Here is a 20,941-nt window from a genome sequence, read left to right on the forward strand (position 1 = left end):
TGGACTCAGAAATTGGATTATAGGGTATAAAGGTATGGAAAATATTGAGACCACTGCACAGAAATGAAAAGTAGAAATACAAGGTTTATAAAGTGTGTTCCACATTGCTCTAGACTTCTCACAAGTGATTTTTTTGCCTTGACCTGGAGTTTTTAATGTATTAACTGTGGGAGCATCTTAGTGTTTATGCAGAGTAACTCCAGGCAACTGTCAAACTTTCAGAAGTGCTGACAATTTTGAAATCCTTAAAAATCAAGTTCCTCTGAAATGAGGAAAACAACACTGCCTCATGACAAAACTTTCATGAAGCAGACAGAAATATAATAATGGCTTCAGAAGCTGAGATCCCTGAGGAAACACACCATCATTTCAAAGCATCAATGCACAGATTTGCTCAGGATACAGCTGACTGCTAAAAGCAAGAGCATCTTTCTAGTCTTGAACCTTTAATCAAATATCAGTATGAAGATTTAAGCACCAAAACCAAGACACTGTCCATGGAAAATTGAACCTGACCTTGACTGAGTTGAACTACATAACATCCTCTTGTCCCTTTATGCTGATTATGCTAGAAATCATGAAGAAGATAAATATTTTTAGGACGTATTCTTACATATTTAATTTCCAGGTTTATTATTGTCAGCTTAAAACTATGAATTTTCTGATGAAATTAACTAAGAAACTTCAATGACAGCAAAGAAGCTGTAAAATTAAATTAAATGTCACTCTACAAAATCCAGAGCAGAAAATACAAAGTTTGTAAGGCAAATACAGTAAATCTATGTACATATTTTAATGGATTAGAAGTATAATGCATGTGGATGACTGTCCTATGCTATGTTTTATTTGCTACACTAAATGCATCATATCTTACAAACCACAGAGAATTGTGCTCCTGTATTAATTACATTTTTAAGTGATTTTCTAATCTTTGAACCATTTTACTGTCTGACTGTAGCAGAGAGTGTATTAGAATTTCACACAGCACTGATATTTGAAAGCATTTAAATAGTAAGCAAAAGCTCTCAATTTTTTGTGTTCTTTCAGCCATTTATTTCTATTAGTATCAAAGTGGCTGTTTTACATTATGCAAACATTTATTGCAAAAGCAAGTTGGATTGTAGGTTAACTCTTAGAGAAGAAATATATGCTGTGATAACATTACCCAGTGTGGATGTGTTGCACTTAAGGCATTTACTTCAGTATAAATCATCCTTTATATGAAATAAAAGTGCTTTATTGCTTTATAGCAAGATCCGAAACCACAGTAGATGGATGTCGTAGGATGTAATCTGGGTGCCAGTCAATTGGTGCTCTTTGTAAAGTAAAGGATGAAATTGTAGACAACGGTATCCAGAAGAACATAAAAATCTGATGTATACCCACAAAATCAATGACTATTTAGAATGAAGCTTGAAAACTTGGTATAAAACACTATCTTTGCCTCATCGAGCTAGGCCTACATCTTGTCCCATTGAGTGGATTTATGGAGGCAGTACTGCAGTATCTTTAAATGAATGAGAATTCCCTTGCTCCTTCAGGTCTAAGACACACAGTGGAACATTATGACCTGTTGAGATTTCTCTGAGCAGCAGCAAAGGTAATAACAGCTCCACTGCCAGGGATATGGTAAATCAACCCGTCTTTCCTTTTAAGAACTTCTTTGCTTTTGAATTGTATCACCATTGTATAAATACATGTTTAGCAAAACAAGGAATTAATTTGTTTTCAGAACTTGCCAGGAATTTTCCATGCCTGTTCTTGCAGTACGAAGAGAAAAAAAAATAGTGAAGTGAAAATGATTTTTTTTTTTTTCTGGAAATGTAATTTTTCTGAGAAAGGCGCTTTTTTTTCCTGCCTTAAAAAAAGCCATATACATTTGGACTAAAAGGCATATTTACTGTTCTTCTTTTTTTTTTTTCCCTCCAAGAATTTCCTCTGTACATTTCTAACTAATCCTTAAGTAGCAGTTTTCATCAGTAGCTTTCAAATCAGCACAAAGGAGAAAAATGTCATTGTTCCTCCTGAAGCTAGGGCACAGCAAGGGGGGAGGAAGGAGATGCTAAGTGGCTTGCATTAATCTCCCAGCATGCCAGTGCAGCAAAACCCACCTCCCAAACCCTGGGACTCTTTCCTACTCACTTTTGCACAACCAGCCAGCACTCCTTGCTTGCCTGCTCTTTTGGCAAGAACCCCACTGAAATCCTCAGCCCAAATCACCTCTAAATATGTCAAAATATGGATTAAACTTTTATATTTGAGCAGTTCATCTGCTGAAGGAGGAACTCAAGGCTCAGTTTGAAAAAGTTCTTCCCTTCCTTCTCAGTTCATCAGTTTCTCAGTACTGGGAGCCAAACAATGTGAATTTTTGTGCCTTGAATGTTTATTGTTTTACTTTGTAGCTCAGCAAAGAAGAAGAGAGCAGGTGTGGAAGGCAGGGAAGAACAGTGGGACTCCTTCAAGACAGGAAAAAATACTCTCAGGCATGGGGAGAAAAAGAAAGAATAAGCTGCTCTGTGCTACCAGTGCCTACAGTGGAGGAGATGAACAACATTACCAACAGCAGTTCTGCTTTTGCTCCATGCACCTCATTTTTTGCATAATAAGAGAAAATTATACTTTTGTCATGCTGTATTAAAGATAATTATCTGCTTCAATCCTTGTGGTTTACTGTGGTTTTCTATGGCTTTGTAGTTAACCCAGGTACACTCCTTGATATTTGCGCAGCAACTGGTTGGTGCTGCCTCAGAAGAGAAATTCTTTGCTTGTTCTTGAAGAAGTCTTTATCAATCCAGATGTTAATCTTGACTATTCAGTCAGTCAGCAGCAGCATGGTCTGCAAGGACAAAAGGAAGCAAATATCCATGGAAGTTGTAATGATTTCCACAAAGCAGTGAGTGTGGAAAGAAGTTTAGGTTTATTGGGGCTGGAATTCTCTATGGTAGCTGCTCTTCTAACAGACGACCCTTTATAGGAAAACCAGTCACTAAAGGAGACATCCAGGGGATCAAATTTTGGAAGTCTTGTAGGTCTGTACGTTCCCAAAGCCTGGAAATCTGATAATGTCCTTGAGAGTATCACAGAGTTCACGTTCACTGATACAGCTGAATGAATGGCTGGCAGAAAAATGTGAGTCACAAGTGTGAAAATGGTCCAAAGAGAGGAAAACCAGACCAATGAAAGGGATGCCTTGACTGAGAGCAAGAGATAACTCCACATCACTGAATATAGCGTGCCTTCCAGGGAGTGTCTTCAGAAAGCCACTATTGGATACCTGAGACATTCCAGGGCTTTAAAGGACTTGCAGATTGTGAAATGTTGTGGATTTCTTATCCCTGGAAATGTTCAAGGCCATCTTGGATGGGGATTTGAGCAACCTGGCTTAGTGAAGGTTGAAACCAGGTGGTGTTTAAGATCCCTTTCAACCCAAATAATTCTATGGTTTTATGAAATATAAAACCTCATGCTCCAGTACTCAAGCACACAAAGGCTTGGCTTTGCCTACAGGCCAGCACTGGAGTCCTCCTTGTCTCAGGGCTGTCTTTCTCAGCCTTGCAGTCACACATGAGGGCAGGATGCTTGAGTCCCTCATGTGCATTTTCACCTTGTGGTAATACCTGAAAACATCAGCTGGAATTACTGCACTGTGTCAGAGCACTACAAAAGACAGTAGGATTCTCAAGTCACTTATCATTTTAATAGACAAAAGAATGAGAGAATGTAAACATTATCGTTCCTGCTGAGCAAACAGAGAGCTGGTATCACTCAGAGAGGTCAGGAAGATTAAGGAAGAAAACTCAGATCTTGTGACTCCCAAGCCAGTGTGTGAACCACACAACCACAGTTGTGTTCTCAACAGAGCTGCTCTCTCTGAGTTTTGATCAGCATATATTGCTTCCAGCAGTTATTCTGCCTGGTTTCCACTTCCCTATTAAATTATTCTATAGATGATGTAAAAGGTCAGGGGGAAAAAAACCAAAAAAAAACACATACAAAAGTGTTGAGAAAAATGCCATCCCTTTTCTCTAGGCTTATTGTAAAATAAATAAATAAAGTAGTATTAAAAAAGGAAAAATTACCAAGGGAGTAATAAAAAGTTAGCTTTAGGCCAGAGAAATGCTGCTTTTCATTTCTATATAGTACATGAGAATATTTTGTGGACTTACAGTGCATGAATAATGTTTTATGAAAATGTATATCTTTACAGCTTTATTTTATCAGGTCCTTCAAGGCCTGGCATAAAAAAAGGTTTAACAAGTTTGACACATGCTGATTTAGCATTTACACCACAAACTGAATCTGCTTTGTGAGGGAAAATAGGCCAGCTTTCAAAATACAAACACTGTGAAGTATTCAAAGTGAAACAAAACAAAAGTGAGAAGTGGGAAGAAGGAAAAAAAAGAAGAAAAATGCAAACCATGATCATTCCAAACCTGCTGTGCAAAGGTTTTAGACTAACTTTGAAAATATATCACATTAAATGTTGTTGCACTGATGATTCCAGCATCCAAGTTTCCTAATGGAGTATGCAAATCTGGTTTGTAGGATTTAACTAAAAGTAGTCAGTGAGGGTTTGCTCTCTTTTATGCTTTCAAATGAGCCCAAGATCTGTCCATTCCTGAGCCACCTTAACTCTTTCAGCTACCAAACACTAAAATAAAACCTTTTCAGAATGTAAAAGTGTTTAAAAATTTAAAATTAATGTCATATCTTCAGTTGCAGAAGGAAGTATTTTAGAAATCTCCTTCTTCAGCTTCTGTCTTCAGTCCAGAAGAAAGTGATGCAAGCCCCATTACTTAAGAGGAAATACACTTTTTCTGGGCTAGGGTAAACTGTGACCCAGATTTCTGTGATATTGAAGTTAGTCGACCCTCAGCTAAACTCTCATCTAACCTGTCTTGACTTGTAAAATGTTTTTAAGCACAATTTTTCTTTTTTTTTTGCACAAAGCCTGGATAGCTGGCACATTTTACAACTTTGCATTTCCATTATTAAAACTGCCAGATGGAGACCAGTTAAAATTATTTTTATTTCTGTTCCTTTGATATTTTTGCACTTCTGCTTTTCAAGTAACCAGATGGGGGTTAGCTAAATCCTCTGAGCTACTTGTTTATAAATGAACTGCAGAGACAAGAGTATAAATCTATATGCTAAACTTGCTGGAACTGCTACAGCACTACAATAGGCAAAGGATGGATAACACATCCTTTTTGTTAACAGGACACCATCTTTATAGACCTAATCAATAAACTAATTAGGATTTGAGGTGTACCCATGCCCAGATTCACAGTGAGGCTTTTATGCTATATCTACATTTCCTATATTTCTGCCAAATTAGAGACAACAGAAATTTGCCTCTCTCATGGCACATACCTGAACTTTTACTTCTTGATATATTGAACAGCAGAGATCCACTCTACATCAGAACTTAACATGTCTGTTAAAAGGAAAGATAATTTATAGGAAGCCATGAATATGTTCTCTGAGAAATACATTCCTATCACATTCATTTAATCTAAATATTATTTCTAATGTTTTTTCTGACCCCTACATTGTCTTTGTTTTAAAACTCCAAAACTTTCTAGTACCTTAAAACCCTTTTAGTACTGATCATTATTGAGGTAACTAAAATATTTTTTAATTTATATAGCATTTTCCCACCATTAATTTTTTAACTTAAGAGATTTCAAATCTACTTGGAAGGGTATAGGTGGACACAGCCACTTTCTGCAGCAATTCATAAAAGGGAAACAGTGATGGCTGTCACATTCCATTGCAATTTCCAAAATTATACAGATATAAAGCCTGAATGTCAAAAGTTAAAATTAAACTAACAGATCTGGTATCATCAAGTACACATCACAGTTTTGATGAAACCAGCAGTCCTTTACTTATATGTAGGGCTTGAAATAACTTAATACAGGAATTGTGTATCAGAAATTCTGCAATTTATTAAGCTGTATGGAAAGGTCCTTTGTCATTTTAGAAACAGTAATTTATAGTTTTAGCCAACAGTTTTTATCTTAGGTGCTGTCTAGTTTATTAAACTAGAATAAATCTTTCCTTAATATTCTTCATAGGCAATAAATATTGGGGTGTGGGACAGAATATATTTCATGTGGGACCAGGTATGTTCAAATATTTGGTATCATTTACAGAAATTTTAAGCCATTTTTCCTCTTTTTGGCCTGTATTTAGTCTGAGATAGGTTCACACATTTCTGAATAAATAGTATAGCTCTATACAACAATTGCCAGTTTCTTTCCATTGTATGTTTTACTGCTGGGTAATTCAGAACCAAAATCATTGTAGGAAAAAGAATAGTTAGATTGGGTAATGGGGCTAATGGAAAGTGATAATTGAGGAAGCTATGAAAGTTGGAAATTTTGTAGTCTAATAATAAAAGAACAAATGTTAATTTTAACTGCTTCACAGTAATCTGCACAGAGGAAGATTTGTGTAGCAATAGAAATCTGATCAATGAGGAAGTTGTCTTGGGATTTTCATACAAATTGTCAAGCTCTGCACATCTACTTTTCCTGGTGACATATTATCCTGCTTGTTTAGTTGCCTCTCCTATTAATTTCTATTTCAAATTTAACTTCCAAAAGCTTTGTGAATATAGTATAGTGCTTGACGACAGTAGGACACTATGAATCCTTACAGCACTTTCCAACCTATGCTGTGTGTTCTGGGGCAAATTTCACTTTATTTCAATGGCAATGGCTCTGAAACTCTATCACAGGTTTAATTGAATGTCACCCTTCTCATAATATTTTGTTCTTCTTTGGTTTGACCTTCTTTTCCATTTGGAGAGCGATAATAAGGGTTAATTGCTGCAAGTGCTGGCTGATGTAAATCAGCTGATGGTTGCTGAGGAGAGAGCTGGGGAAGGTCTGCAGAGCAGGTTGTTTTGCTTTGTTTCCAGCTCAGCATCGTGGGCGGCCCCATCCTCTCTGCAGGCTCTGCTCCCACAGAGTTGTCCAGATGGTCTGGCTCCGACTGCCTTTCCTTTCATGTAAGGTGGGGAAGTGCAGGGGAAAGTTTGTGTCTGCCTGAAATAACTCATCCCCCAGATCCCCGGGCCTCAGCTGCTGCACAGTCCTCAAAAGATCCCAACATGTGCCTTACACCATTGTTTTCCTTTTTTCTTCCCTTTTTTTTTTTTTTAATAATCTCATCACCACATCTTGCTCCTTGAGCCCTGGAAGGATGCAGGGGAGCAGATGTTGCTCCCCCTATTATCTCAGTAATGTGGCAAGCTAGAGAGTGACAGGCAGGACACGTCAGGATGGCTCTGGCAGGCTACAGTCACAGCACAGCAGATGTTTCAGGGATGGAGGAATGTTGGGAAAAGGCCTGATTTACAGGTTTGTGAAAGATGTAACCTGGCTGAGATGTATTGGAGCTCTGTCTCCCCCCATTCCCCACTGACAGACTGACTCTCAGCTGGTAAACCATATACACAGTTCTCATATTCCAGTCAAATCATAGCTGGAACAGCCAAGAGGATTTTAAACTAGCTTGTTTAGAAGGATAGGTGAAGGTCAAGGCAATGTAAACTCAAAATTTTACCTGCTCATCAATGAAATATATTTCCTTATTTCTTACATGAGGTAATTCCTTTCTGTACCATGAATTAAAAACAAAGAAACTGGGAATTTATATTTAAAAAATATGATATGGTTATCTTGTTGAAAGACGGCTGATTAGAATAAACAGATTTCATATCTCTACCTATAAACAGTCTTTAATGGGGAAAAAAATAAAAGGAATGGAGAGGATTTTTGGATCATAGGATGACTGGGGTTGGAAAAGACCGCAGAAAGTCTCTCTAGTCAAAGCTGGGACAGCCATGAGGTCACATCAGGTTGCTCTAAAAGAGAGATCTGAAAAATGGGTCTCTGCAAAACATAAAATATTCTTGTGATAAAAGAGTACTTGAAATGGAGATAATTTGTGGAATTGCTGAATGAGTGGAATAGGAATTGCCCAGAGGCTGGTGCTGTGAAGACCTGTGCAGGTCAATAAATCCAGGGACCATGGATGGAAGGAGAAGCACTAAGCCCACAGCCTGCATCTCCACTGGCAGGACTGGGAGTGCACACGCTTGGGGATGTGATGTGGTGATGCAAAGTTGTCTTCCCTGTGCTGATTTTAGCCAAAACCAGCACACTCCACTCAACTGTTTCAAGCAGGAAACCCAAATCAAATCCCAGGATGTGTTATTCCGTAAGCACCAATCAGTAGCACATGGAGGAGAACCGAGGTCTGACGGGAGATGGGCCCATCCCTGGAAGTGTTCAAGGAAGGTGGGACAGGAGACTGAGCAACCAGCTGAAAGGTGTCCCTGTCCAGGGTGGCAGGGTTGGTACGTGATGATCTTTAAAGTCCCTTCCAACCCAGCTCATTCTAGGATTCAATTATTTCATTTTCTGAGTCAATCTATCTCTATATATCTCAATACTCTATCCATGTAGTTGGTAGCAAATAATCAATGATGATTTGTTTGGGGTTTTTAAGTTTCAAACATAAATGATATTGTGCTTGATACAAACAAAGTCTCTCCTGGACTTCATTATGTTGGATAAAGATGGATTTGTCCCTGGACTGTGTTGCCTAAGGATGAATGATCATGACATGATTACTTTCAGTACAGCAAACTGAGTACATACCTGCTAGTCATTCACATACTGGTGCTTTCAAAGAGATAATTTTCCAAAGGAAAAGAATTCTGAATGGAACTGATTGGAAAATAGACAGATCTTCATTCATGGTTTATTAGATTATCATAATTCCACAGTGAGGAAAGAGGATACCTTTGGCTGGAAGCTTATGTCGTCCAAGAGTATGGACAGAAATTTTAGATAAAAAGAGATAGAGAAAATGAGAGGGGGAAAAGGGGGAAATAGGGGAAAATGAAGATTTATTAAATATACCAGGCTGTAGTAGAGAAGCCAGAGGCAGAGCAGGGGGTAGCTGTCAGGACTACGACCAAGTGGGAAAAGCTGAAGGTGTGCCAGGAGCAAACAGCAGTGCTGTAGCTCAGGGGTCTGTGAACATTATTGCCACATACTGGTATTGTTGCTGGTAAAGCAGGAATATTCTTTGGCTCTGGGATAGCCTATTTACTTCAAAGTGGTTCTTCTATCACTATTTAATTCGGGAATTCCTGCCTTTAGGATCCCTTTTCTTCTATTATTGAAAATGACATGATTTCTAAAAGTCCAATGTATTTTTCATTCTCTAGGTTATTTTCTTAATTATATTTGCTGGAGATAGATTCAATTGCAGTTTTGTTCACCTTCAATTTATGTTCCTATTTCTGAAGCCTGTGGCAGTCTTTCAAAGAGTGTCCACACACTGAATTTAGTCCCTCAGCTTTAGATGATAGCTCTCAATAAATTCACATGCAGTACTTGCAGAGGGAAGAGCACCTTCTCTTTCCTCCTCCTCTGAGCAGACCTACAGAATAAATCCTGATCTGAAACACTTCATTGATCTTGGTAAAGCTCTCCTCTCTGTCAAATTCGGTGTCTGATGAAGTTGCAGCTACTACTCCTCCAGTCTTGTGCTAGGTTTTACAGCAGAAAGTAAATATTCTGTGCTACATTAATGTTCAAGTGTTGTCTTTTTATTCCAGGTGTCCAAAAGCTATCCTGACCTTCCCATGACAGTTTTGCTCAGACAAAAGCTTGGAACATCAGTTTAGGTAGTTTCACAAAAATTATTTTCCCCTCTGATGGAGGGGGAGAGGGGCCAGATGAGAGATGGGGAGTAGGTTTTTGTTTCAGCAAGAGCTGGAAAATATTCAGCATGTACAGGTGAGGATAAAACATGGCACTGCTTCTTCATGCTGGGCTGAATACTCTGTTAAAACAGTTTATTTTAAAGTAGTTTCATACTTCCAAAGGAGAAGTATTCTTGGTATAGGTCATCAATATCCAGAGAGAAAGTTTTCAATAGCACATCAGGAGAGATGGAGGTGGGCAATGGGTTTCTCTAGATCCTGGGTAACAGATTTTGGCTTTGTATTTGAAACATAGCAGGATTATTTGTTCATTTCACACAAAGATAATGAAATTTGTTTCAAATTCATAGAAATTTAGATATCTAGAATCATTATTGAGAATAGATTATTTTAAATATGTTGATGGGGTTAATCTGCCCCGACGAAGAATTCTTACTTGCCCGGCCATGGTTAAGGTTATAACAGTTCAAAAAAGGCAGCTGGGCTGCCCTATATATGCACAGGCTGCTCAATCTGTCACCAAAAGGGGAAATATAAGAAAAGATACAAAATTTTGGCCAAAAAATACTTGACTAATAAGAATGTAACAAATGTAACCCAAGAGTTCCTTTAAAAATACCATTCCCTTATGGCATTTCAGTGGGAAAATGGCACTCAAGGCTTTGTATTTTGTATCCCTTGGCAGTCTAGGGAAGATTGTGGCTGTTCATGACCAACAGAGCACTGGGTTGAACACAAGCCAGTTTATATCCAAACAGGCCTCAGCTAGATGATTGTGTTTTGGGAGAAGTGTTAGGCCCAGTTTTGTGCCAGGCTGTGATATCTATAAATGACAATGCAAAGCCTGAATTAACAACTGACATCATGAAATGAACATGAATTTTAGTTTCAGTATTCCTAATCTGAAAAAGAAGGCTACTTACTTCTTAAGGAGATGGTAACTAAAAGAAAGGAAAAAAAGAAAAAATAAGTCTTGGGGGTATTTAAAACAGCCTCGTTAGTGACTAGACACCTCTTTCTGCAAGAGGAAAAAGCTTTCTCAAACTACTGGGTAAGCAATAATTAGCAACAGCTGGAACTTCTCATTTGCAGACAAGCTACAAACTAAAAGAGAAATATAAATTATTTGAAGAATCGACCATGCAAAGCAGCACTGTCTTCCTCTCCTGGTTTCCTCAGGCAGAGACTGAACTCGTTCCCAGCTGTTGAGTGACAATTTGTAATTCAGTCCTCTCTGTTTCTGTCAGATGGGGGAGCAGTGAAATGTAACATGGGAAGCTGAAAGAGGTAGAATTACATTGGATGTTAGGTAGAGTTTTTTACTACAAAGGGTGGTGAGGCCCTGGCACAGGTTGCCCAGAGCAGCTGTGGCTGCCCCATCCCTGGAAGTGTCCAAGGCCAGGCTGGATGGGGCTCTGAGCAACCTGGGGTAATGGAAGTTTCCTGCCCATGGCAGGGGGGGGTGGGATAAGATGATTTTTAGTGTCTCTTCTAACCCAAGGCATTCCATGGTTTTATGACCTACTGATCTCTGCTTGCCTGATATAACAGGAACTGTAAAATGAAGTTTCCCAAGGACACCTCATGAATTATTAGCAGCAAATCCAGTCCAGACTTGAGAGACTCGGGCTGTATAAGGTCCTGCAGCCTCCAGAGAAGTGTGGATTAACTTCTGCTGAACACCCAAATGAGAAAAGAAGGCTTTTTCCTTGCTCTTCTACAGGCCAAACTTTACGATGTGCAATTTTCAAGACTTCCAGTGTCTAGAGGGTAATGCAATGTTCTAGAAAGCTGCTTCTATTAATCTCACTCTTTTTGCAGTCTTTATTGGTTGTATTTTGTCAGATGAAGCAATGAATGTTTATGCCCGAGGTTTAGAAAGCAATAAAAATGCTTTATTTTCAACATGGGGACCTGTGCTTCTCTTTATTGGAATCACAGACTAGGCCCTGTCTGGGAGAAAAATCACTAACGTGCTTGGGCTTCTGTAAATGAGGTCAGCAAGAGAGAAGAGTGTGGCAGGAGACTTTGAGTATTTTTGAATGGAAGGAAAGTATCTCCAGCAAACAAATTATATGTGTGATTATGACCCATTGTATATAAATAATTTAACCTGAGCTACAATAGTTATTAATGCTTTGAAAGATACAAAGCTTTTATGAACACATGTAGGAAGTAATGGAAACTTCTACATGAGAATGAATGAATGAATGAATGAATGAATGAATGAATGTATGTTTAGGTGATGCTCCTTTTTAAAATGAGTGGTCCTTAGAAAAAAGAAAAAAATGTAGTACTGCTTTTTCAGAAATTAAAGAAGTTTCTTTAGATAATAAATGTAAAGAGCTGCATTCAATCCCTAAGGAAAAAAAAAAAAAAAAAAGCTTTCTCTGACTTTCCCTGAATTAGGACCTTTAGAGTGAACTTTTTCTATGGATAAGCTGTCCTTTAGAACTGAATTTAATGCCAGCCTTCTATTGATGAAGTAATACTGTTATGAAACTCTCTCCAGTACTGTTTTCACAGGGCTAACGTGTTGGGTTTTTCCTCAGGAGAGTAACAGCTCATTTCAGTGCACTCTCTGGTGCTTTGTTTGGATACACACACACACCTGTACATGGATTTTTGGATGCTTGTGCCTATGCAAGCAGATAAGCACTTCTAAACAAAGGCTCCAGGGGACTTACATGCCCAGAATCAGGACACTTAATTGGTTTTTGTGTTTATAAAAATCTCCAGCCAGCTGTTACAGCAAAAAGTTGCCTTCCTGTTTTGTCAGCTCTTCCAAGCCTTTGCAATAGGAAGGGGAAATGAAAGTTTTGTTTCTAGTGAGTACGGCAAATCCTGAATCCTGACCAGCAGCAGGGAAAACTCAGCCTGTGCTGGTGCAGTTCAGACACAGGCTAAAAGGGTGCTCCTCCATGCCTTTACATGAAATATGTATGGGATTGCTCTGGCATCTGAAGCATTTTCTCCTTCCCTACTCACTTGTCATCATCTTTAGGTCAATAGCAAAGCACACTGTCACAAGGGACCTTGCATCTCTCTCTCTGTTTAACAGATATAAAAGCTCAGTGCATAAAATAGGTGTTTTTGGTTGACACCTTCAAAATCATGTGCCTGAATGCACTTTAATAAATATGAATATCAGAAAAGGACCATTTATTTCACCATTTTCTAAACTGAATAATTATTCCCTTTTGCTATTTCCCCCCCCCTTATTTCCCTCTAGGACTTTGGAGGTTTAAAATAATTTTCTTTCTAAGGGGTATGGTATAGATCACTTATTTAAAGCTTCAGGGGTTCCTTACTTTGCTACAGCAACTCTTTAATTTTTGAAGTGGTAGAAGCCATCTGTCTCAACAGATCATGTTCTTTTACACTGAATGACGAACCAGTATTTCAGTTGATTTATACTTAAAACAGTTTTGGAAAGGAGGGAATTTCAGAAAGCTGCCAATTTTTGTGACTTCTATTAAGTTCCTAGTGTTCTGCTCTGCAGATTGCTAGGGTGGTGTCTGTCCCTCCCAGATGGGAAAGTAGGGCACAGATAAAAAACCAGTTTTCTCAATGTCAAGAAGACAGAGAGAGGAATTAACTGAACATCTCCACCTAGTCCCTTACCAATAATTATCCTATTCCTTGAATTTCTGTGATGGATAGAAAACCAGAGGAAAATATTTGAAGAGTTTATTAAGAGACAGATATGGATGCGGAGCCACACATTTTCTTTTGTCTCTTTGGAAATGGTTTCCTAAACATTTTGCAGTATGCATTCAGCATAAATTAATTACCCTTAGATTTATTCTCCAACGCTGCATGAGATGGCATTGGGGCTGTACAAATGCAGCTGTGGTCCATGTGAAAACATGGCCTTCACAACAAAGCACTTATTAAGGTCATCACCAAAGTTTTTATTTTCTGGGCTGTGTTATGAAGGCAGCCTGAACAATAACCTTTTCATAAGGCTTCATAAGGACCTCTTGGTGTTCACTGTATGACCTGACACCAAAAGAATGGAAATGAAAAGACAGACAGTACCAGCTCAGGCTCCTCAGTGTGCTGTGGTGCTGGAACAGTTAACGGCCGCTTTTCTCCTTTCCACCAAATCTGACCCCTGACTCTGCCAAATGGAATGAAAGAAGCAGATTGGGGTGTGCAAGGAGCTCTTTTTGAACATGTCTGGCAAATACAAGGAGCTTTTCTTCTCTTTCATTCTTTCTGTTGGGTGAGGAAGGGCAAGCCCTGCCTCAGACTACAGAAGTGTTCTTGCTCTGCCAGTGCCGCAGAACGAAGAAACCTTCCCGCTGGCCAGAAAAGAGAAATTCAGCAAAGGACTTAAATGTTTGGCTCATATGCTGTTGAAAGTGAACTGCAAACACCTTAAAAACAATTAGGCTGATGGGGGTTTGGGCATCACTGTCTCTTCAGAGAGGCTGGAAAGCATTTCTCTCATAATGAAGTATGTCGTAATAGTGATTTTCTGCTAGGTGAATAGACACAAAACACATCTTTGTTCGTGAGGCTTTTTATTGCAGCAGTTGTCATGAGCAAAACCTGAAAGTACTTGAAAATCCATTAAAAACACAATCAGGAATAAAAAAAAATACCATCTCTTGAAGTTTGTCTCTGCAGACTGTAAAAGTGAGAAGTCGATAAGTATGAGACACATTTATGCAATTTAAGATTAATGATTAACTGTTAAAGTGCAGGCTTTGTATAATCAGCAAGGAAACAAAACCCTTCAATCTCTGTAGCTGCTGGGTGAAGCCAACTTCTAAGTTACAGAGTGTGATAAGATGTGCTGAATCCCAGCCCAGTTGGCCATTGACCCGCAGTGAATCAGTGATTGCTGTCTCCGGGGTGTTTTGGTTGCAGTTCCCAATTCCCAAAGAGTAATTGTCAGATGGATTTATGCCTGCTTGTGACTGCTCTTCCTCTGGTTCTGTACAAGCGCCGGTGCATGACCTTGGGAATTTCTTACACCTGGGACTTAAAATTTCTTGTATCCCAAATTATGTATTTCACAAAGAAAGAATGGATTAGCTTTAAATATTCATAATACTTGGACTTACACCAGTTCTAGGAGTAAGATCTTTAATTTTTTTTTTCCTCATCAGAATTATTAAATTCAGCCAGAACTTTTTCACACATCCAGGCCGTGAACAAGTGCTCAAGTTCCCAAGTTAAAACAGCATCTTGCCAACTTTAAAATATTTGGCTGGTCAGCAGGAAAGAAAAAGCTGCTTGTAAAGCACTGGAATGCATTTTCAATTAGTCACTCCATTGCTTAAAAGGCGAGGCTTTAGGGACTAGGAGGAGAGGCAGGGGGGTGGCAAGGCTGATGGGGAGGGACAGCATGAGACAGTCGAGAAGAGCCTTTATCAGCCCCAAACAGCAGCCCTGAAGTTGGAGGCCACTCTTTAATAGCTGAGCTTTTGTTTAACAACAGCCTCCCCAGGGAGAGTGAGGTTTTCCTGGTAAAAGACCAAGATTTCTTTCAAATAATTTAATATTGCTTTGTATGAAACAGCAACAGAAATTATGTATTGGGAAGATGGTAGAAGGTTTTGTATTTCTCTATTATTGCCTGATAACCAGGCTGCTGGGCACCCTGACTAAAAGGTTGTGCTCTGGCAGACCTTTCTTGGCTCCTAAAATATTTTGAGTGAGATAACACCCTTGGAAGGAGATTAAATAACGAACCCAAACTGCTTACTATACTTGGTTTATTATCCTGCCCAACACTGTGAAGTTCTCAGTCCAATAGAATTTTGGTAAAGAAAAAGCTGGGGAGAAACAAATATCAGGACATAAAATCATTTTTCTAATGCTCAGTAGCCATAATGCTTTTGCTTTTTTAAACGCTTTGTCCTGTACTTGACCTTCAAATGTTTGTAGCTAGCTGATCTGGAACTTTTTTGACTCCACAGCTGTCTAAACTAAGGATGATGACATTGCTTAGAGATCCTTTTGTGTATGTGTGTATACAGGAATGCTCTGTTCAAAAGTATATATATATATATTTATTTCAGCATGACTCAAAATCTTGGAAAGTTTGTACTGCTTTATCATATTAACTGAGAACTGATAAATTCTCACTGGGGGAACACATAATGGCATGAAAAACACAAATTCCACAATAGGCTGGATTTCAGCAGGTAGAGCAAATTTTTGGGGTTATTGCCTTCTGGCTAGCAGTAATAAATTTGCTTAAGTAATAATATTTCACAGATGTGCTGGCGGTTTCCTGGCAAACAAGCTGAAGATCATAGGAAATTTCTTTACTCAAAGCATAAAAATAAAAGTTTTGAATACAAAGTCCTCAGCCCTAACAGAAAAAATATTTGGCTAAAAGCTGAGCTGGAGTCAGAGCACAAGAGTTAAAATAATTTTACAGTGAGTTTCTGTTTCTGTTTTATTTGTTTTCTCCTACTATAGCTACATGCTGTATAAAACACGTGAGGCTGTTTTGGAAAATCCACTGCCTGTTCCTCTGTGCTAAACTTGATCTTGTAGTTTTATTTTTAGAAGGCTCATAGTTGCTGTCCTCAGTGTTGTAGGAAAAGCTGGCAAAATGTCAGCAAGGTCCTGCAAAATGGAGACATGGCTTTCACTCCAGATACAAGAATTTGAGAATAAAAAAAATAGAAATAACCACAATAAGTGCAAAAGGGAAAGGAATAAGTATATTTACTCCTACAGTATAGTTTGCATGTGGATGTGTTGGCAGAAATAGTGGAGCATTTTCTGTGGGAAGACAGAAAATGTATCTATGGAAAGTATAAGATGTACTTGCTAGAGATAAAATTCTTGAAATAGACATAGGTTGTGGAATTTTGGGATGAACAAAGTAAGACACTGAGCATATTGGTGCAGTGGGGTATAAAGACAGCGTATCTGCCTCTTTCTCACCTTGACCTGCAACAGGATGTGACAAGGACAAAAACTTGGCTTCTCAATGTGTCAGGAGAGGTCAGTGTATTTTGATTTTTGTTTTCTTTGCAAGCTAAGCTTGAAGCCTTTCTTAATTCCAACCTGGTCATCAATGTGTTTGCACCATATGAAATACTAAGTGAGAAGATTGCATTGGAAAATAGGTGAGTGTAGCTCTAAAACCAGCAAATGTGGCAATAGAGAGGAAAGAGAAAAGGCAGTGTGCTGCAACCACTGATGTCGTCCCCAGTCTCTAAAGAGGGATTAACACCTATAACAGTGGTTTACAAACTATTGGGAGGAATAAATGAGACATTGACCAATCTTTTTTTATTTGCTTTCCATGCTAAAAAAAAAAAAAAAAAAAAAAGAAAGAAAGTTTCCTCAGTTCCATAAAGAATCAACTGATTTTAATTTTCCATTACAAGCATTCTGCCCACCTCCTGCAGTTAAACATAAATAGGGCCCAAAGTTTCCAGAGCTGGATAGAAGCCTTATCTCTGCAGAATTGCTCAGAGATATATGTGTATCAGGTGAGAAACACCTGGTGCCCCACAGGTTTTAAGAGAGAGGTGGAACATCTGTAATCCCCAGCTGTCCTCCATCCTCCTGCCCCAGATCTGCACCTGCAATCCCACCATCAGCTGTCTCTGATGTGTTTTTGCTCACTACACCCCTCTGAGACAAAGCAAAACTGTTGGAAGCATTGCCTAGGGGAGGATGTAAAATTCCAAAGTCTGAACTTGAGGCTTGACTTGATAAACTGATCAGCAGATATGGCCCCGTGGGCTGAGCCCAGCTTCACCTGGCTGGGGCAGGGAGGAGGCAGGAGATGACTCAGTGTTCCTCCTAAATGAGGGGTCAATGATGCTCTGGCCTCTCAGCAAAGAAGGCATTTTGTATCTGGGTAATTTAAAACTGGTTGTTTCTGTTTGGCTGCTATCAGCTGGCTGCTGTCTGGCAGGCAAAATGGTCACAATTCTCTTTTTTTGGGGCGCTGGGAAGCCTCAGTGTCACCTTCTGGCCAGGGCAAGACTGAGCTGCCTTTGTGCAGCCAGCCAGGGGGGTTCAGGCTGCTCAAACCCAGCCTCCAGCAGATTCGGGAGCCTGAAATGCTTTAGGCACAACTCAAGTTTTTATCTCACCAAAGAAGGAGGCAGTGGAAGACTTAAAAGTTTATTATGTCTTATAATACTCCTTATTATATTTCCATGAGTGTGTCTCACACTACCAGATCTCCCAAATCTCTCTGTGACCACCGTATTACTGCTTCTTTTAACACACAAGGGCTGATCTTAACTTTTCTTTTTTTATTTTTTTGAGAGAGAGAGAGAGCTGGTGGCAGAGGGAAAGTAGGAGCATATGCCTGTGATATAAATACCAAAGTGGAAGTTTCTGCCAATTGGGGTAGTTTGGTTCTGACTGAACACTTCATAATGTACTGTTTTGCTTTTTTCCCCCCAAAGAATTTTAATTCTGGGAATTTCCAGAAATCCTAATGAATTGGCAGAGATCAAGGAGAGGTTACAGTCATTTGTAGGATGAATGGAAAACATTTAGAAGGGAAAAAAATGCAAAAGAAATATTTAAATAGAGCAAAATCAATGTCGAAAAGTATTACAGAAACACAAAAGAAGCCAATAAACTCAATCTTCCTAAGTAAATACACACTATCAGCAATTACACAACTTTTCAGGTCACCATAGTAATCTGGAGGATATTTTACCATTTATTTTTTGAGTAGTTAAAAAAAAAAGAAATTGATTTAATGGAACTATAAAGACACCTTCTCCCCTTTCAAACATCCAAAGGGTTACATCTGGCTTTGCATGATTAGACTTTTTATTATTCCTCCATAATAGCAGTCTTGCTTGAGATCAGTGCATTTCAAGCAGAGCTTCTGTGTGTAAGTCTATCAATTCTAATAGATTTAAAGAACAGAGAGGGGGGAGAAAGATTATTCTGTATTCTAAAGGTTGTGAACTGCTTTTAATGCATGTGTCTGTCTCTCCATATGGGGGTGAGGGACAAGGGGAGGAGGGAAGGGTGGGAGAGGAGTTGCATTAGAAAGTCCCTCCTTTAAAAGTGTCAAACTCCAACCTGCAGGGAACAGGGAAAGGGAGACCACCACCAACCCTCAGAAAATAATATAAAAACAAACCTCAAAGGTAGAAGAAAATACCCAAAAGGAGAAGACTGCAGCTTGCAGTAATCTGTAAATGATTGCTGGCAAAGACTGGAGGCTTCGAGCTTGAGCTGTGTTTGCTCCAAAAGAAAGCCAAGGAGGACGGTGTTAATAAAGAGAGATTTAACTGAGGGCTGTGCTTGGAATAAAGTGGACTACAAAAAGGTCAAATTTGATCAGTTGGAGCAGATTACAAGGGCTTTAAAAGGTAGTGGTGAAGAAATGAAACTGGGACTGTGAAGCAATATAGCACAAGATTGATTTTGGGGGTGGAGAGAAGCTGGGACAAGTGCTTATCAGCTTGAGAAGGAGGAAGAGCTGTGCTGGGTTTGTTGTCATTCCCACACTGAGTAGAGTACTTGCTGTTTTTGTGGTTAGCTTTCCCTGCCGTGGCTTTTCTTCTTTTTTATTTTTTTTTTCCTCGGGTTTAATATACATATTTTATTATTGTTATTCCTACAATGGTGTCTATAATCTCTGACTTGGATCCTCTGAAAAGCTGGAAAGTTTTAAGGTAGGCCTATGTTTTCTTCTGTTTGGTACAGGCATTTTGGGGTTAGCCCTAAATTAACTGGAGCTTGAGTTATAATCGAAATGCGAGCCCTGGGCTTAAGTAAGAGAGGAGTTTCTGGTAATTAGAGCCCTTTTAAGATACAGTAAAACCTTTGAACAGATGTTTAGAGAGACCCGAGAGAGAATTTTTAAATATACTTCTCAGGGTTACAGTGCAGTGAGGAATTCTTTTTTTTTTTCTTATTTCTTTTTAAGGAGAGATTGCTCTGTAAATTCAAGCTAATAGTAAAGGCTCACACCAGTTGCAACTGCAGCGTTAACTCTCTGCTTTCCTTGCTGTGCTCTGCATGGAAATGAATGGGAAACTCCAGAGAAGCAAAAACAAACAGCATGAAAGTTGATCAAGAGGTGGAAAATAATCTTGGGGGAAGGAAAGGGGACTGAAGTGCTTGTTTCATGCTGTTGTTGAAACTTCCACACTTTGCTGCCTCTCTTAAGGCATGCATTTGGCATTTAAAAGTTGCTACTTTTTTACCTTCAGCACTGATCTTTGGGGGTTTTTAATTTGCATAGTGAAAAATTGTAATTTGAACTGCTAAAAATGGTAAGGGAGAAAAAAAATATCCCCATTAGTGTTTGCTGCAGATATTGAAGATCCACAATGTTGGATGTCTGTGTTTAATACTGCTGTAAGTGCTTGGTTTTGCCTTATTGTGAATCCAGACAAATAAAAGTGTGCAGATTTGCAGATGGTTTGCAGAAACTTCTGTAAAACATTGGAAACATCTGGGAGTGTAGATGGCAAAATTATAAAATCACTTAAATATAAAGTTGTGTAGATACCCCTCAGCTTTTTTGCCAAATGTGAAGCTGCCTGCGCTGAATATTTTTTGAGTAAATTACAGGGATTGGGGGCTACGAATTGTGATATTATTATGCTATATATGTAATAATAATATTTTGAAATATACTTTAGATTCTTGATACAATTTTTTTCAAGAAGTTACTGTGTTCTGAACTGAAAGAGGAAAAACAACACTTCAGAGTCAAAGTATAAAGTCTACTTATGTGACTAAGGCTTTTTCCCCTCACTGAACTTTCTATTTTAGGAGTTTAAAATTCTCTGCCCATTTTCTGAGCCTCTGTGTAGGACTGGGCACCGAGACCCTCTATCCTTGCCTGTGGTATGAAACTTGGCACAGGGGGCTTGTTGTTTATTTACAAGTTTATTCCGTTTTATTTTTCCCAGTCGTTTGGGGCTGTTCAGAGCAGAATGATGAGTTTCTATTTGACTCCAAAAGTTCCGTGCGGGCTCCAGCGCAGGGCTGGGAGGGATGGGGGAGCGCAGGGCTGGGAGTGGCATCGGCGCTGGGCTGGGGGTGGCTTCTGTGACACCACCAGCGAGTGCCACCTTTGTGCTGCTTTACAGCCTCTGTGCTCCAGGAGAGCTATTCTAGGAATTGTTTTAAGTTTTATCTAGATTACTCCTGATTGCGAGGCGAGTCAGCTGATGCCAAGTTTGTGCAGAGTGGAAGGATGGCACAGAGGACATGAAA

The 20,941-nt window shown here is 39.1% G+C and overlaps 1 protein-coding gene across 9 annotated transcripts in view; it reads left to right on the forward strand.

Moving 5' to 3' along the window:
- CELF2 (CUGBP Elav-like family member 2) overlaps positions 1-20,941 on the forward strand; it is a 544,814-nt gene that overhangs the window by 152,242 nt on the left and 371,631 nt on the right. For 2 of the 9 annotated variants that reach the window (XM_041713747.2, XM_012568829.5), the window contains exon 1: positions 18,705-19,386. The exons of 5 other annotated variants lie outside the window; for them this stretch is intronic. In XM_041713747.2, coding sequence (XP_041569681.1) covers positions 19,334-19,386 — 53 coding nt within the window. In that variant the 5' untranslated portion in view covers positions 18,705-19,333. Of the gene's footprint in view, positions 1-18,699; positions 19,387-20,941 lie in introns of those variants that run through there. 2 more of the 9 variants (XM_030263712.4, XM_012568828.5) reach the window with 2 other exon arrangements.

Source organism: Taeniopygia guttata, chromosome 1A, assembly GCF_048771995.1.
Source record: "Taeniopygia guttata chromosome 1A, bTaeGut7.mat, whole genome shotgun sequence".
Taxonomy (NCBI): domain Eukaryota; kingdom Metazoa; phylum Chordata; class Aves; order Passeriformes; family Estrildidae; genus Taeniopygia; species Taeniopygia guttata.